The 20,116-nt window shown below is 35.0% G+C and overlaps 1 protein-coding gene across 1 annotated transcript; it reads right to left on the reverse strand.

Moving 5' to 3' along the window:
• Positions 1-98: 98 nt before the first annotated feature.
• On the reverse strand, positions 99-20,110 carry LOC120356047 (tubby-related protein 4-like; the record flags this gene model as incomplete). Its single annotated transcript, XM_039444833.1, has 7 exons — positions 20,085-20,110; positions 8,827-9,054; positions 7,210-7,423; positions 5,231-5,403; positions 3,472-3,691; positions 1,647-1,889; positions 99-295 (listed from the first exon to the last, which is right to left on the reverse strand). Coding segments are annotated over exons 2-7 (1,203 nt in total), but the record flags the coding sequence as incomplete, so codon positions are not given.
• Positions 20,111-20,116: the final 6 nt, after the last annotated feature.

Below are 20,116 nucleotides of genomic sequence, written 5' to 3' on the forward strand. Positions count from 1 at the left end.
GTTGAGATGTTTGAGGGGGGACTTGGGGGGCCGTTTGCGGTGATGGGGTCTGTGAGACCCAGCCGCAATGTCGGACGAGTCGAGGCTGCGACTCTTGCCGCAGTGCGTGAGGCGTGGTGCCTTGGTCTGTCGGACGAGCACCAGCCGCGTGTGGTCTGCTGGGCCGACTCCACCAGGTCCAGGTACCCGCCGAGCAGCTGCGAACCACGCCGCCCCCCCGCCGCGACCCCCCTGCGGGCTGTCGTCGCCGCCTCCGCCTCCACACCCGCCCCCGCCAACACCGCCCAAACACCGCCTGGAACCGACAATAAGCTCATTTAATTCAATTATTTCTTTTGCCTAAATAACATTACATTATAAAAAAATTACGATAATCAAATCAAATCAAATTTTTATTGCCGTGAACAATACATATTATTGACAAAGTCATCAGATGAACACCATAAATACATTTTGCATACTCAAAACATAGTTGAGTACGGATCTCACTATTCAAATCACACATAAAAGGCTTACTTATAGGAAGATGTCTTTATTCCGTTGGAGAATTTTTTGAATAGCATAAGTGTTCATCTGTTAACTGTAACAGCTTTGTTGTGACTTGTGTTGGACCCCGTTTTAATAACTACTATTTATCTATTACTGCTGTTTATTACTATTTGCCATTTTTGTTGTACACATTTTTTTGTCTGTTTTTAATTTCATTATATTTGACGTTTGTTACAACACTTTGTGTTTCATGACATAAAGGATTATTGATTGATTGAAAAGAGAAATTGTAAGGAGATACAAAGGACAGAACTTTTCAAAAGAGCTTTGAATGACTATCTCCTAAACAGTCCGCTGTAAATCATATTTGTATCACAGCAAACAGTTCCGGTATATTCAAAACAATAACACATTCCAATCAATTATATTTAAGCATTCTTTAAGAGGCAATATCGGTGTGCTCGAGAAAATCCTCAATAGTATAAAAAGGGTTTCTTAAAAGTCACTCATCTAATTTGTGAAGAAAAATCTTCTTTGAACACTTGTTTAAAGGGCTTTAAAACCAATCAAATAAGTTTTTTTACAATAATTCAATTGAATTTTATAATTTTTAGAAGTTATTTACAATTTCCTGTTGGCACAGCCGGCAAGGTTAAACCTGAACGCCTTTAAGAATTTACACCCGAATATATACGTATCACTTGTAATTTCATAATTTTCATTTAATTTCCAATCAACTACATCACTAAGACGAGGGCAAGTTGTAAATAAGTTCTTATCTTAAACAGGCTTCGCTGCGAATTCACTTAATGATGAGTAGAGCGGAATGTTTAGGAGATAGTCATTCAAAGCTCTTTTGTAAAGTTGTCCTTTCTATCTCCTTACAATTTTTTGGCAAAAAAATTAAAATTCATATTCTTGGATAAACTTTTTGGCAGAAGATAGTAAAGTCTACATCCTTGGTTACGTGGCTGTCTTTCGGTTTTCTTGCAGTCTATTAAATGGAATTTCAAAGTTTTTTTTACTATTTTTTTACTGAATGAATGATCCATTAGAACGGTCAGGATGGCTGTCATTAGATTTGAAAGTATTTCAATACACGAATTTTTGATAATAAATTCATATTTGAATTGATAACACATTTTGATTGCACCCACCTCCATCACCGCCCCCGCCAAGGCCACCGCCGCCTCCGCACTCGCAGTCGCGGAACGAGCTGCGCGTCATGAAGCACTCTGCGCCGCCTCCGCCTCCACTGCCCCCCCTCGCTGCCACTCCACCGCCTCCCTTGCCGCCCCCACCCACACCCCCGCCCCCGCTGCGACAGTGGCATCTGGATCGCGAAAGCGGCGCCACCGGCGGAACTATGCCGCCCGCGCCTCGTGGCTCCAGTCCGGGTCCTGCATCACACACAACAATCAACATCATTGGTTCTTATGGGAGTGTTCACATAAGGATAGAATGTTACAATGTCACACAGACAAATATGAGAATTACTGCTTATTAAAATAAAATATTAGTCTTTTTGCCACTTTTAACAAATACGGTATCTTCGAGTTATATGAGTGACTTCATAGGCTGGTTTAAAATAAATTAAACAGTAGAACATGCATGATAAACACGTTCATCATGCAGGTTTTGTCATCAGCGAGAGGTAGCATAAAATGAACAACCAAAAGACAATAAACAAACCACTGGAAAATTAAAAATTGTAATGCTACAAAACGGATTTAAACTCAAATAGAGCAGCAAAGAAAAACATCGAAGATACAAAAACCCAACACCAATGGATTTTGTTTGTAACCTTTAGCAGTAAGAAAACTAATGAAGATACAAATACCCAAAACATCAATGGATTTTGTTTGTAGCCTTTCGCTATGATGACACAAATATGTATGACGACATGTGTACATGCATGTCCTACCATTAGTGGCCAGACTTATGTTTAATGAGAAATTATAGAAAAAAATCTGTTCAAGATACAAGATTTTCATGAAGTGTTACAATAATTTAAATATTTCTATTGATATATTAATGTGAGCAAAGGCAACATTTAGATACCAGTGAATAGTCTTGTTTTGAGATAGAAACAATACTTTATATGAATGTTGAGATGAAAGCTGCCAATGAAGTTTAAGAGCATTGTGAGAAAATGAAATATTAGGAGCTTATTATTCTGTGAATGAGTATTTTATTGAGTCTTCAATATAAATGTTTTTTCTTTTCCAACCATGCTTTCAATCTAGCCAATATGTTGTGCTCTGTATTTTGTCCATTGCAGTTTTATGTTTGGACAAGTTTGTAAGCTACTTCTCTTGGAAGAGTGATCCGTCGTCTAGTGGGTATAGTACGTGCGTAGCAGCCTAGAATTCCCGGGTTTAAACCCAAATACGAACAAACGTTTTTATCCCGTATTATCAGATGAGCACGTTAAACTGTCGGTCCCGGCTAAAGTGAATGATTGACAGCTCAAATTCATTTATTTCATTTATTGACAATCACAATAACAATTTAAACAACAATATGATTGGGAGAAGACAACAGGCATAGCACAAAACTGTCTTTCTATTACATTTTCAAAACGGTCAGGTTGATGTTTAAGTTTTATTCCGCATCTACATGTTGGCCTCGCCTAGCCCACCCAGCCTGCAATTTAACCAGTGTCCAATGTAATATATGCCCAGTGCCCAGTGTAACAATATGATTGGGAGAAGACAACAGGCATAGCACAAAACTGTCTTTCTATTAAATTTTGATGAATAAAATTTTCGAAAAAGAATGAATGTTCACACTTTTCACTTTCAATTCCAATTATCACTTAAAAACTGACGACTAAAGTTATACATTCATGGAAGGTGGAACCTTCCCGCAAGAAACTCATCACCAATAAAAATTGACTATAATTTATCTCTACTGTACTTGTAAAATGCCTGACCTTATTGTCAGGCAAAGAATGTGGAATGAATGATAAAATGGACTGACCATCATCGTCGTCATCGAAGTGGCCGTGACTGTTATTGGAGTTGTTGGAGTCAGCGGGGCCATCACCGGCCATCAGCAGCGTCATCTGCCGTGGCTGCAGGTGCAGCAGTGACGTCTTGTACGTCACCTGACCCAGGTTGGTGGCCAGGCCCTGCGACACGCCCTGTATCCGAAACTTAGTGCCCCAAATGTTCGACGTCACTTCCGCTAGTTTCAGGTCCTGAAATGTGAATGTCATCGTGCTGAACGAAAATCTAGTCTTAACCATACTGTTCACTCCCATGCTTTACAATGTGTTTGTGTTACATGAAGGTACTTAACTTCACAAGGGGTATGAGGTACCCTGAAAGTGCGAACAACACGGTCAGGTTGATGTTTAACTTATATTCCGCATCTAAATGTTGGCCCAGTAAGCTGGCCCAGCCTGCAATTCAACCAGTGCCCAATGAAGGCCAGCGGTAGCTAGCTTTGGAACATGTAAATGCGGCATTAGTGTAGGTCGCGCTCGCTATTAAACTTTTTATATCTATAGACTCCATTTTTTTTTAATTTCAAGCTGATTACTGGCATTGATCGGAAACGAAATATAGGTACACCGCGTCCCACTCGTTCTGATCGCACTTGAAGAGTAAATGAGATTATTCACTTTTAAGTCACTCTGCTATACAAGTTCTAATCGAGATTATAAAACAATTATATTGATTCTTTATTTTGAACTAGATAGAAAAGCTCCAAGTTTTTTTCTTTCTTCACCATGTAATAAGAGAAGTATTTATTAAAACAAAGCAGGGTACTGAACTAAAGTTTTTGTAACTGATCAATATCAATATCAATGTGATTTTGCAAGTGTTTTTCATTCTGCATTTTTCTACTACTCACACTTTCGTATTGAGTAGATTTAACATCCAATCAAATAGTCAGAACAGCTTCCCCCATGTTTACAATTGAAAAAATGTATTTTATGACAATCAACGTTGAAAATTCAACTGACTATAATATTTATCTTACCCAGAATCTAAAAGATATCCCGTAACACGAATGAGCACCAAATAAAAACCGAAATAGCCATATGTGACTGATGAGAGTATCTTAAGACTAGAAATAAATACTTTAATGCTCTCCCAAATCTATGAATTTAGAAAAAACTAGCTGGCCCGGCGAACTTCGTACCGCCAAAAGTTTAATGCATCTCATGACAAACTTCAGCTGGATGAACACCTGAGGAGGCGCGATGCGGCATTTTCTTTGTATAGATAATTTTCCAACTGCAAAATAATTTACTAAAAATCAATTAATTCTAAACACCTAAGACAGCACCATTATTCGAAACAAAGCAATGTCTTTAGCGCATGTAAGTCTTTAACCTGAGGCCGCACTGCTGGATTGTTACACACAGAACAGTCATTTTGTTTTTAGTCGGTGTGTTTAGAATAAAATACATGGGTGGTTATGGAGCAGCACGCACTCTTGTCTACTATCTACCGACGGCTGTTGTATGACGCAATGATTATAACAGCTGATTTTTATTTCTGTGAGTGGCCAGCTCACAAATCCTCTCCCATAAGGATTACATGTAAACTTTGAAGGACCGTGGGAAATAGTCCTGAAGTCGGATTAAAAATTTGATAGGCCATAAACCTGGTCCTGAACATAACGAACACAACTAAAAAAAATCATCAAATTCGGTGCACACATAAAAAAGTTATTGAAAGTCAAAATTTGATGCTCGATTTTTATTTATATAGATGATAAGAATTACCTCAGGTAAAGTGTCGATATACTGTTGAGAGTGGTTTTTGGTGTTTTTATGCCGCCGGGTGAGCCTGGGACTCGCACAGCCGTCCTCTGCATCCGAGTCATCCCTGTCGCTGCCCGTGCCGTAGCCACTGCTCGCATTCTGCGCTATTATATGCTCCGATACACACGCCGCATCTAACAACATTAATACAACAAATGTTGGTTTCTGTTTCATTGATTTTTGTATTTAACACAAAAGAAATCAATCAATTTTGGTACTTGATCATTTCACAGCTTACGACGGTTTGGAATAAAAAACAATAGTCAAATGCAGACTATATTGCATAGAAAGCAAAAAATATTTATTTGATACATTACATTATTTGAAAATGAGTTGTTCACGTAGTGATGATGATAATGAGTACATGTTGAATGTGCAGTTAGAATTATTATCTTTGAAATTAAAACATGATTCACGTAAAAAACAAAAGTAGTGAAAATGTATGTGGAGATACAACGAACTGTTAATTGACCAAGCGAAGTGAGGTCTAAGATTTAAGTCGACGGTTTGACATTTCTCTTAATGTTTGAATGTTTATATGTTACGCATTTACGGCGAAACGCGGTAATAGATTTTCATGAAATTTGACAGGTATGTTCCTTTTTTAATTGCGCGTCGACGTATATACAAGGTTTTTGGAAATTTTGCATTTCAAGGATAATATAAAGGAAAAAGGAGCCTCCTTCATACGCCAATATTAGAGTAAAAATCATACTATAGAATTATTCATCATAAATCAGCTGTCTAGTGGACTATAATACTACCCATTCAAAAACATCGATCATCTTGAAAATGAATCTTTCCATCAACGTTAGTAAACAGTTGACTATAATACTACCCGTTCAAAAACATCGAACATCTTGAAAATGTATTTTTCCTTCAACTTTGTAGACAGTTGCAGCCAGACCTGATAACAGCGCTCACACTCACATTCCAGGACGACACGTCACGGTATGATAGGACAGAAAGCTCTATGTTTATTTACGATTTTTTCTAGACATTTTAAATTGATAAATTATTTATTAATTTTTGAGAAAACATAACAACAGGTAAATGTAACTTACTGAGCGCGAGGCCTACTGTTCACAGAACTACTAGTATTTAAATTCTATACGAATGCGAATAGTTGTCCATCAGGATGTGCTCGGTACTAGATCACTTCCCCGAAAGAAAATATTTTTTTTGGGGATCTGATGAGAATATAGGTGATTTTTCACAACTAACATCTGAAATTAAATTCGTTATAAGTTGTATGTTCAATTTTACTAATATCTCAACCAAAGGAAACCGAATATTGAATTATACAAGTAATTTTTCCACAAATGGAATAATAAAGGAAAGAATCGGCTTATATAGTACGGAATAGGAAATTCAAGAATGACGCATCATCACATCTGAACTTCTAGACTGATTAACTTGAAATTTTGCATATAGAACTAGGTATATTCTTAACTTACCGAGGATGGTTATAGGCCTACTTTAAAATCTTCAAGATTCAAGAAGGTTAAGTTTTCAGTTTGTCAAGTTTTTAATGAGACCAACGCGGAGCACGGGTTACCTGCTGGTCATCAATAGAATGTCACATTATGCCGCATCCACATGTTGGCCCAATGAAGGCAAACCACTTATCCAAATAGTGGCGCTGGTCGGCATTGGCCGACATTGGGTTAACATGTAGATGCGGCATTACGGTTATGATTGTGAAATTGAAGAAAAGAAATAAGTATCTAATATTTATAGAAGATGGAGAAATTCTAGTATTAGGCCCAGAGTATGTTACTCAGAGTAGGCTCCTCTTCAAAAAAGCATTTTCTGAAAGGTTCTCGTTAGTTTAATTACGATTAAAATTTAACCGGTTTTTGTGGAACCGACGCTTAGTCTTTTAGTCTAATCAGTATTATTGTATTAGTCCTAAAAATTGTGGATACTTTAATAATTACCGCTTATTTGTGGGTCGAAAATGACGAATTCAGGTTTTAGTTTGCTGGTTCGTTTTCCCTTGAGTAAAGGCACTAGACCGCCGAGGTACTCGAGGTAGAGCGTGTAGCAGTTGGCAGCAATGTCCTCCTCGTGACGCAGCATCGTGCAGTGCAGCCGCACTTTTGGCGCGCGACTCACAAACTCCCTCAGGCCCGACCCTTCCGGCACGCAGCACTGCCAAACACACAACACTTTCTCAATAACAAATGCCAAATATGTCAGATTTATGCGATTATGTCCTTGGAATATAATATTAATACATAATTTTGTAAAATATTTGAAATGGAATATTTCTGATAAGTTTTCTAGACGAAATCGTTGATAAAATTAAATACTAAATGCCAAATAAGCCAGATTTATGCGAATATTTCATTGGAATGAAATAATTTATAAAGAACCAGGAAATTGACTACATATTACCCTTTCTTAAACTTTTTTACATAGACACTACTATTTTCAGCTTTGAAGTGTCCATTAAAACGACACTTGAAAAGTGGCTTGAAAGATGAAATTAGTAGTGTTTATGTGAAAAAGTTTCAAAAATGGGGACTATTTAGTTATTTCTATATTGATTAAACAATTCAAGTAGCCCTATTGAAATACTTCATTAGAATTATTTGCTTTTAAGCCAATATGAGCGTTCAAGTGTCCATTAAAAGGACACTTGAAAATGGCTTGAAAGCTGAAACTAGTAGTATTCATGTAAACAAGTTTAAAAAGGTACTATGTAGTACCTTTGATTATGGATACGTTAGATAACGTATAATAATAAATTAATGATTAATGTTTTTATATTGATTATAAATGGTATATAACTTATTTTATACTGTATAAGACAGATTAATATAATACATAAATGATCTTGTTCACAAAAATTCCAAAGAGTGATCGTTTTAGCTGGCCACTAACGGTAGAACATGCATGATACACAGTCGACATACATTAATGCGTCATCACAGAAAAAGGATCCAAGCAACATTTTTGGAGGTTTGGTTTATGTATCTCCGATTTTTTATGTTCAATTTTTCTTTGCTACTTTATTTGAGGTTGAATTTTTTCTATAATAATTATAATTTGTAATTTTGCAGTATTTATTATGTAAAATTACACAGTTTATGTAAAACCACTGAATATATAATATAATAGGACAGAATATTTATGTTCTCTTTGGTAAAACCGAAGTTAGTATTATAACTTTTTTCCACAAATGTAAAGGTTTCTTTAGTCTTGAAAGCGCAGCAGGCGCTCAGGTTTTACTTGCCGGCTGTGACAAAATGTAATATTCAATTTTGCTATTGAAGAAAACTTATGTGTAAATTTAAAATAATTATTGTAATCTATATGTAATGTTATATTGGCAGATAAATTTTATTTTTATTATTATTTATTGTTTATTTTATTTTAGAAACTTTTTTAAACAGCTGTTTTTTGTTCAAAGCCTCTCGCTGATGATAAAACATGCATGATGAACATGTGTAAGTGCACAGAAGGAACCAGAAGATGTTCTCTACTTTGTGGTATGTGCACGTCCTGCTGTTAGTGGTCAGCCAGCCTTACGTGATAATTATTGCACTGACCCGAATGGTGTGCGCGAATAGCTTTGAGACGAGCTGCTGAATGCGCTGCGGCAGCGGCAGGAGGGGTACATGTGCGAGGCCTCCCTGCAGCCGGCTGTAAAGCTGCAGACTGGACAGTAGCTGCAGCGACGCGATGCGCATTGACACCCACGCCATGTGCACCACGCAGCCCACCGCCACGAACAGCCGCTTGTCGTTGTGGCCCCACGTCAGCGCCGTCACCGGGTACTACACAATTAAAACAAACATTCAACAATAACCCATTGTAACGTCAAGTAATTCCTTCTGTAATTCTTCAATGTTGATGTCCATCACGAACTGCTTATTATTAAACCACTTTTTGCAATTAAGAAGAACGACTAGCAGTCAGATTTTTTTTCAATACAGTAAATGAATTAATCACTCACTGTGACAACGAGATCTTTCGGCAGGTCCGCCATCTTCAAGGAATACAAGGATACAAGGAACCTATTCAGGGACTAAAAACAAAAACAGAGATATGGCGGGTGAGTCTCTAAACAAACTAATTTTTCTATTTCTGTTTATATAGAGGTTTATTTTCAACTGAACTTCGAGCTATATCTTCAATTGATAAGCTACGACTAGGTAAAACGTTGAGAAATGATAGATATCAACAATTCGAAGTGTAAAGTTACTGCTATTCTTGAAGTATATGTAATTAAGAATCAGACCACTGACTAATACCATAGAGAAAGGATAAGCGTAAGTCTATTTGTAAGCTATATTATTTTGTCTATTTGTATAAGCTATTTGTTTGTCTCTGCTAATACAGACTAATAGGCTACATGTAAGAGTTGTGAAGTTACTGCTATTCTTGAAGTATGTGTAATCAAATCAAATCAAATAGCTTTTTATTTACAAAAACATAATACAAATTAATAAAATTAATAGAGAATTGAACCCCTGACTAATAAATGTATTGTGTGCGCTTATATATTGTCTGTAAATCATACACATAAAAAACAAAGGACCAGAACTAGACACAATAGAACAATTTGAAATATACACCCAATTTAAAAGCAATAGACAATGTATATTAAACGAACAAACCAACTTCAAATCCCACATCCTCTTTGATTTCCTTCTCAGCCACAACAAACTCAATAGACACCAATAGGCACCAACAGCACACTAGAAATTGCCATCCTATCCTTCACCTTCTGTAAATTAAGTAATGTTTGGGAGTGGGACTGGAAGAAGGGCTGGGTTGGGGGAACAATTGTATAGGATTGAGAGTAGAATAGCGAGTGGGATTTTTCTATTGAGAAATTCAAGTAAATTACATAATACAACTGTATTGAGACCAACATAAATAATAATAAAATAATAATAAATAATAATAATAATAATAATAATAATATTTTTTTTATTAGATTCTCTCACATGACATGAATGATAAGTTTCACAAATTGAATAATCATTATACATAGATCATCTTATCATCTTTAATAATAATAATAATAATAATAATAATAATAATAATAATAATAATAAAGGAAGGAGGAAGTATCAAGAGCTAGCATTTGAGCTCAAAGATATGTATGGGCTCAAGAAATTAGAATAATCCCAATCGTAATATCTGTGAATGGTCTGATTCTTAATTCAACAGTGGAGAGCTGTAAGGCTATTGATGTCTCAGAAACTCTGGTAGGGAAAAGCAGAAGTCTGTTCTGCCTGATACAGCTCGCATAGTACGCCAAATGCTCCAACATACTTGGTAAAATACTTTATCAATAATAGAAATAATGCCAAGAGGTTGCATAAATTTGCCCCTCTTCGCACAAGCTATCCGCAACTGCGTGAAAAAGATAATAATAATAATAAAGGAGTTACATATTACTTATTAAGTGCCCTATGGGGCACTACAGATCTTCAGCAAATTTTTATTTGTCAAAAGAAAACACTGCCACTCTGTTGAGGTTGCATCCACAAACACATTGTGGGGATTATTTTATTGAAATGGAGATTCTCAGCGTTCCATGTCTCTATATTTTGGAAATGTATGTATATTATTTATATTAGAAGGTGTTCACTGCAGACTATGAACAAGACGCATGAATATAATACTCGGATAAGAGTATTTCTCTGAGCATCATAGATTGACTTTGTATGAAGAAAAACCTAGTTATATTGATAGAAAGATATTCCAAGTACTACCAATTCGATTGTGGGAAATATTGAGGATAAATGAGTTGAACGAAGATTGAAATAATTTCTAATGGAGGAGTGCTTTTATAGTCTGTTTGACTATTTTGACAAATAGTCAAACAGACAAATAGTAATTTGATACTAAATATGAATTTCAAGTAACATCGATAGTGTTTTGCATTTTTGCTAGCACCTTGACTTGTCTGACGCCGCTCCAGGCCAACAGATGTAATATATCTATTTCTCAATCTATTCTAATCTTAATTTGATATCCACCCCTACACACAGACGTATAGTCTTGAAGGGGTATTCTTGTTATGGTAATACTATTAAAATTGATTGTATAGTGCATTTTGAATAATAAAAAGTGATTTGATTTGATTATTAAAAACCATCATTATACTTTTGTAAATATTGAACTACCCCTCTCAATGAGGTCAAGAGCATATGATGTGACTGTTTTCCTACTTTGATATAGATTAATATACATATTGTACTATATTCTAATGTAATAATCTATTAGTTTGAAAAATGTATTGCATTGGAAGAATTCAGAAAATGTTGCAATTAATTGATCGAATGATCTATCTATCTAGCTATCAACTACAATTATCACAAACTAGTTGCGCGTGCAACTGTTTTGCAACCTCAGCAATGTATTGTATTCAAGTAGGTAGGCGCAAACGATGCAACTAGTTTTTGAACAGTTAGAAACCAGTCGCATACTACCGTGGGCCCGAGTTTGCAGTTGCGTTGCAGACTTCAGTTGCACGAAATCAAATTGTGAAAATAGGTGCTTTACAACCGGCATTTTGCCAGTACACTGTGTGCAGACTAAAGTTTGTTTCAAATTGTTTCAATTGGTTTTATACGCAAATGGTTTGCAACTATCATAGCAAAACCGTCACATCGTATGCGTTGGGCCAAAGATGATGATATTTTAGCTCAGTGCCATCTCTATGAATATAACAACAGCCACCTGTTAAGAGTAGAGGTGGCCGTGATAATGCCCATCAACTAAACATCAGCTGTTTAAATGTTGATTAAAGCTTTAAAAATGTGCATTTCAACAAATTTGAAAAATCCATGAAATAACTCCTAAATTTGCATGGAATTTTAGAAACAAATTTTTTATTGAACACCACCTCAAAGTTTCAAGTTTATTTTTTAACTAAATTTTAAGATGGGTAAGTTATTCTATAAACTTTTATTAAATAATAGGTTTTTGAACTAATAAATTATAGAGATTAATACATTATAAAGCAATGAATTTAAAGAAGAGCTTCTAATGAAATTATTCTAAAGTGATGGACTATGAGCTAGTAATGAGCTATAGTGAGTTCCACGTTATAATGACAGTATTTGATCAACTTTGGTTTTGCTATCCTTGTCTATCATTCGACAAAGCTGGTGGTACTATCCTTTTCTAGGTCCACAACGATACCAATTATGTTTTGAAAGTGTAGAAATATAATTAATTAATGAAGAGAATCGGCATCGCTATCCTTCTATTTTTATCCAAATTCAAATTCATTTATTTGCCATAAAATAATACAGATTGATAAAATAAATATTTTAACTTACAAAATGGCACTACCGGCAAAGAAAACTTGTGCGCCGGCAGTGAGTTTGAGCAACTAGGTACAGCAAACATGTCAATAGAAAAAAAGAGCTAATTCAAAAACCATGAATAAATAAAAACCAGGTCACATCTCAATACTCACAAACGATAAGACAAAGTAACAAAATCATAGTTTGATAGACAACTTTCATATAGTAAAGGGGGAAATAATTTGAATAAAACATGATAATAAAGAGTTGATGAATGCCTAGAGTTGAAATAGTTTGACTACAACATTTTCGGTCTTGATCTAGTTCTCAATTTTTGTTTTAAGTGCTTTAGAGGGTTTTTTTTTTATAAAATGTTCTGGAATAATATTATTAGTTATTTACTATGTAGTTGAATTGTCTTCTGCATATAGTTAAGTCAGTTCGAGGAACAATATATCTGTTTGCAGATCTGAAAATATAATTAGTTTGATGCAGTGTAAAGATATCTGTATGATTGCTGATATATTTAATTAGATTTCTAATATATAGCTGTCTGACTGTCATAACTCCAAATTCCAGAAAAAGTTGGTGACTAGGGTATCGTCTGGGCACTCCCCAGGCTGCCTTGAGAATACCCTTTGAATAACATTCCATTTTTAAAATGTGCATTGAAAGCGCCACCCCACCCCTAATTCCATACTGGAAGACTGACTGAGCATATGCTAGATATACCATTCTACTTAGACCTTGTCTTTTAGTAAGCTCAAATTATAAAATTTGTGGATCTTAAATTTCATTTTGCTACACATACTATTTATATGCTCATTCCATCTTAAATGAGGGTCCAGAGTGACACCTAAATACTTTGTTTTGGTCACGTTTTCTAAAACGGGACAAGGGCAAGGCAGTTGATTACGATTGCTACCGTCTTGCCATACAGGCAATTTCCATTGTGTACTCTTACTGCATTTAATTGAAGTGTGATATCATCGGGTTGAGTTCTTGAGTTTGGTGAAAAGTCATATAAACGCTCTTCGAGTAATTTAGTGTCAACGCATTTCTAACAAGCCACACTCTCACACCAGCTAGTCCGATGTGGTTAAGGATATCACGTTGTCCCATGAAGTCTCGTAAAAACCAATGCAGTATCATCAGCATACGACAAAACTCTACATCCCTTGATAGGAAGACTTAATAGATCTTCTTCTTCTTCTTCTTTTCTTGACCCCCTCTGCCGTTACAGCGTAGGGGTACCAGCTCGCGTCCATCTCCTCCATGCAGTCCTATCCTCAGCCATTCTTCTCATATCTCTCATTGTCTTGCCTCTCTCCCTCCCCAATTCCTCCAGATAGCCTTCCCAGTTCATCCTAGGTCTACCTCTCCGTCTCTTTCCTTCCCTCCTAGCCTCCACCACTTCCTTTACTGGCGACATTCTTGCATTCTAGTGAGGTGTCCAAACCATTTGAGTTGCCTTTCTTTTATGTCTTCCATCAGTGCTCTTCTTCCCACTTCTCCTCTCACTCTCTCATTTCGCCATCTATCATGTCTTGTCTTTCCTATTGCTCTTCTGGGTACCTCATTTCTGCTGCAGTAACCTTACTCCAGTGTTTCTTGAGGGTACCCAGCTTTCACTGCCATAAATGAGAGTTGGAGCAAACACACAATAAATATTCTTTTCTTTGTCGTCATATTTAACTCTCTTTTGCCAACCACGGTGCTGTTCAGCTGGAAATATACATTCATTGCTTTTTTCACTCTGTTGCAATTTCTCATCTAGTTTTCCATCTGCACAGATAATTGCTCCCAGATACTCGTACTGGTCTACCTCATCCAGGGCCTTTCCTTTGCATGTTATTCCACAGCTCTCTCTCTCTCCCACCGCTACCCTCATAATCTTGCTTTTGCTCGTATTCACCTCCATTGATCTTCTTGAAAAACCTTTTCCCATTACGTCAACTGCCTTCTGGAGTTTCCTTGTACTGTCTTCCATCAGAACAATATCATCTGCGAATACCAAGGCCTGTAAGTCTAATGGTCTAAGATTTTTATGACCCACTTTCATTTTTGGGGTGTTTCTTTTGCAATACTTTAGTATGCTGTTCATAAGATTATAAAGAGCAGGGGGTGAGGCTTCTCCTTGTTTCATACCCTTTCTCATATCAAATTCACTTAATAGATCATTTATATAAACTAAAAATAAATCGGAGAAAGAACTGTACCCTGGGGTAAGCCGAATCCTGTTAAAGTTACTTTGCTCTCTTTCCATTCAGAGTTATAATTTGTATTCTGTTCCCCAAATAACCAGCAATGAGCTTCAAGACCGGACCACGAAATCCATATTTTTCAAGTTTTTCAAGCAGGTTGATGTGTGGGACAGTATCAAATGCTTTGGCTAAGTCCAGAAACACAGCCAAAGATTTTTTATTTGTGTTGAAATTAGATGTTATATCTTTTAAAAGTTCAGTCATGGCATCCTCAGTACTCTTATTTTCTTGGAAGGCATATTGATACTGGTTTATTAAATTGAACTTTTTTAAATATGAGACAACTGTTCTTTTATTATTTTTTCAAAACTTACTTATGAGACTTATTGGACGATAATTGCCTGGATTCTTCTTGTCCCCAGATTTATGCAATGGGATTATGTTTGCAATCTTAAAGTGACTTGGGAAATGTCCAGTTTCCATACATCTATTAAAAATTAATGTTAGGGGCTGAGCTATAAAAGTTGCTATTCTTTTTAACAAAAAAACTACTTAAATTATCAACCCAGAGGATGCACCATTTTTTAAATTATTCATTTGTTTTATAACTTCTTGTGAACTTGTAGGATGCATAAAAAAAGAGTTCACAAGGCGGAAATTAGAAACAGCAGTGGTTTCCAGATAAGGAAGATTTTCATTTTCTTTGAAGACTCTCTTCGCGTAAGACTTTCCCACATCTGAAAAATAATTATTTAGTAGTTCAGGATCAATACCAGGCAGAACTTTTTGGCGTTTACGTTTAATATTTCTTGAATGCAGTTCCATACCTTTTTAGTGTTCCCTTCACATGATTTTAATTTGTTCTTATAAAAGTCGATTTTTGCTGATTGATAAGTTTATTTAGTAAATTTCTATAGACTCTATAATTTTCTCTCAACGTGACATTAAAAGGTTGTTTTTCAAAGTATTATGCATTTGTTTCTTATTCTTATGAATTCACCAAGCCTGAACTTATCCATTCTTTAGAGGTCTAGATTTACTTTTCAACTTTATTTGATGAGTTGATAGTTATATAAGATAACAACTTTTTACGAATCGGTTAACTATATCATCCAAGTCAGTAGAGGCGTCCATATTAGAAAGTTCATCAACCCATGTTCCCCCTTCAAAAAATCAATGAGTTTGAAATAATTTTTTTTCTTTGTAATGATTTAAGTTGTTTGGTTTATTAGGTGCCTGTTTGTTATATTAATATGGAGAGTTATACAAAATGATCGGTTATAGAAGTTTCATGAATTATTCCTAGAATGTTTTCTTCCCCAATTTTCGGACCTTTGTAAAAAATGTGATCAATACAGGTTTCAGAATTATCATTTACTCGTTGGGCTTGTTTATGAACGACTTGAGACCGTTTATTTGCATTAAACTGATATATTCATTTGAAGTTTCACTGTTTTGTAATAGATCGATATTCAAGTCACCCAGCAAAATAATTTCTGTGTCTTATCAATGTCTCTCAGTTGCGTATCAAGATCAGATAAGAAAACATCAATGTCAGCGGCTGGAGATCTATACACTGCTATTAAATTTATAATTGAACCATTCATTGTAATCTTATTGAAAGAGTATCTGCTCCCTATTACATGAGTGATTTCATCGAATAATATACCATTTTTTATAAAAACAACATATACCATTACAGTTATTCAGATGACCTGGTTTACTTAGTGCAGTGAAACCATCTAAACTATAATCGAAGCTCTTATTCTATTTTTATCCATGTTTCTGATAAAACTATAATATCATAGTTTAGTTTACAATTTTGTAAAGTATAACAAAACTCATCAAAATATTTCCTATGCTTCTAATATTCATATGAATAACATTAATAAAATCATGGAACCATCATCAAACTGATCGGGGTAAAAATTAACTATGTCATCATTCTCAAACGTACTGTAACATTCCAGATCTATCAAATCATCGAAGCTATAATTATTGTTATTAGTCATATTTTTACGCCGCTGCTCCGCTATGAAGATTCCAACTATTTAAATTTGAAAATAAAGCTCATGTGAGATTGAGAGTGAAATCACTCGCCCGTTCTTGGTAAGATACAAACTTTATTAAAATATATCATAAGCTTCCAATATTGTCTTAAAACATAATACTGCTTTTATTTCAACTGAAAATTTAATTTTTGGCAATTGGATAGTTTTTAATTTCTAAAACATGACCAATAAACTATTGAAATATACCAAGTTATTGTAATATATTATGTTTCATTGAAAAAATGTGAAATATTTTATGTTTTATTGAAAAATTATTTAGTTTTATATAAAATTGTAGAAATATGATAAAATTCTCATGATTTATATTAGTTTATATATATGTAGTTGGTTTTATACTTGAAAGTATAACCTTCAATACAAACTACAATGATAAAATACAATAAAATTATATTATTAATAATAATATTTAATTAATATTATAATTATTTATATTATATAGGTACATAAATCAAATTGAAAAATATAAAAAACGTACATCTACATATCTATCAATCTTATGAGTTTTTCGTGACTATAATGACATTCACAACATTTATGGCAATTTGAAAAAAATCAATTAATAAATTACTTAAACTGTTTAAATGGAAAGCATAGCTGCTTATTTACTGCTGTGATCGTTATTATTGTTAATGCATTTTTCGTTTACAATAAATTATGAGTTTTAATCAAACAAATCTTGACAGTACATGCTGTTTGAATTTAAGGTAGGAAAGAATATGATTTAAGGAACTATCTCTATCTACATATGGAAAAAGTATTACAAATTTATGTCACGATCTTATGCAATATCACAGTATTCCAAGACAATTTTCCCAATTTACAAACAAATTTTGACACTAGATGCTGTTTGAATTTAAGGTAGGAAATAATATGATTTCCCTTAACTATCTCTATCTACATATGGAAAAAGTATTTCAAGTTTGTGTAACGATTTTTTGCAAAATCTTAGTACTGTATTTCAAGATACATTTTCTAAGTTGCTGAGTTGTTGAAAAATAGCAGGCACTTTTCATGGAAGCACTTGATAAGTGTGAATATATATTCCAATACGTCTGCATATTCCAATGATCATTGTACTGTATTGAGGAAACACTTTTGATTCAAATGCACAGGTTTTTCCCAATTTTACTATTAATGTTATATGTTGGTAATATATATTATATGTTGGTTATTATATACCGGTAGCCACAAATATTACATATACAATGCACTTAGCTCACTGTAAATCATGTTTGGGGGTTTGTAGTCTGTTTCAATGTCTGTGGAATGTGCGTTTTTAATAGAGAAAACTTAATTTTTCTGGTCCAAGATGAGTAAGCCACTGAGCATTTCCCTATGACTTTCTTCAAAGTCTATTTTTGACACATCACTGAAGAATTATTGTGAAACACCTTCCTAATATTCTGAGAATGTTTTTGAATTGTTATGCATTTGGAAACAGTTGCTGAACGATAACTATTAAACAAATTTTCTAAACAATCTTGAGTGTTGAGTGAAACGAGTCAACAGGAACTCATATTTTTTCATCCAGAAATTGTTCTTCGATGCTTAGAATTGACGGTGTAGAAAGTCTAACACCTGTTTGAAATGACTTCCAGTGTCCTTTTGCTTCCTTAATTTTTTGCTAACAAATCAATAGAGTATTGAATAGTTTTGTTGCATCTTCATACACCGAAAGGCTTTATATTCTTTTATTATTCTTTATTCATTATACAATAAGTACATTATCAAAATGATAGGGAGAGGAAAAATAAGGTAGTCTTGTGCTATTCCTCTCCCGAATTTAGATAACACTTAGTCCGAAATAGGATTTGGTTTAATAGGAAATAGTTTTCCTTGCCAAGAAAATTTACTGGATTTCTTGAAGTCGTGATTGTGAACCATTGGTCTATAAATCAATAATCCAAACAGTTGTTTTTATTCTGGTTTACAGCATTGAGAAGATAAATTTTTTAGCCCACGTTTCACATCATGTCCTAGAACATGAGTGAATGTTGGATCTCTCATAGTTTTGAAATGAGCTGGAGTAAGGTCATCTTGTGTAAGTTTCGGTGCCTACTTGAATAGTAACTATGGGTTGTAAGAGCTACGATAAACTGCTTAGAATCAGACGATCATTTATAAGTATTGTGCTGGTCGCAGGTTAAGACTAGTTAGTTCAAGATGGCAGGTTAGGTGATAGGAATGTCAAGATGGTTAGTGCAACACAGTAGAAGTGAATCACGTTTAATTTACACAAGTATGTAAGTAACCTAGCAATATACAGAGTGTCCCACGAAAGGTGTAACAGCTGGAGACCATAGAAACTACATGGAATTTGCAATAAAAAATGCAAAGTAACATATCGACCTTAGTTTCAGGATATATCGATTTTTCGATATCTTTCAAAAACTTCTATTACTAGAAAACTATCAGTCAAAATCTGATTCTAAGTATTTAGTTGGAAAAAAGAAGAAATTTTCAATAAGATTCATTTAACTCCTTCCTTAGTTTGACGTTTTTGAACTTTTTGTGAGCTATCAAAGGTGAAAAAATTCATTTGTCGAGTTCAAAGGTAAATTTCAAACAGTTTGAACGCTCATAAAAAGTTCAAAAACGTCCAACAAAGGTAAAAATTGTATGAATCTTATTGTAAATTTCTTCCTTTTTCCAACTATATCCTTAGTGGGGTTTCACACCAAAGCTGGGTCGGGCAAAGCCGAGTGGAATCCGCGTGCGCGCCAACTATGCAGGATTTAGTCAGGAGCATTCAAATCAACGCCGAGCCGAGCCGAGCGGATTTGTGTAGTCGGCTTGACGCCCAACTCGAGCGTTTTCGGCCAAGCGGATTCTGCCTTCTTTCAGTTTAGTTCGACTTATCACGTAGTGAGTTGCGCAGTATTTGTATTGTCAACTAAAAAATGTCTCGGCGTCGTATCGATCCCGCCCGCCACGGCTCGGCCCAGCTTTGGTGTGAAATCCACCTTAGAATTGAATTTCGACTTATAGTTTTTTAGTTATTGACGTTTTTAAAAAGTATCGAGAATCTATATATCTCGAAAACTGAGGTCGTTGTAAGAAAATTTTACCGACCATTTTTGTTGCAAATTGATGGTGAATATATGGTCTCGGCTGTTACACTTTCCATGGACACCCTGTATAATCAATGAGAGCTTATCGGAGCTTGCGGCAGAAGGGCAGAGTAGAAGAGTATGTCATTCAATTTACATTAGTATGCAAGTAAAATAGCGCAATAGCAATGTATCAATAAGATAAAGTTTACCGGTGCTTGCGGCAGAAGGGCAGAGTAGAAGA

Source organism: Nilaparvata lugens, unplaced genomic scaffold (assembly GCF_014356525.2).
Source record: "Nilaparvata lugens isolate BPH unplaced genomic scaffold, ASM1435652v1 scaffold5626, whole genome shotgun sequence".
NCBI lineage: Eukaryota > Metazoa > Arthropoda > Insecta > Hemiptera > Delphacidae > Nilaparvata > Nilaparvata lugens.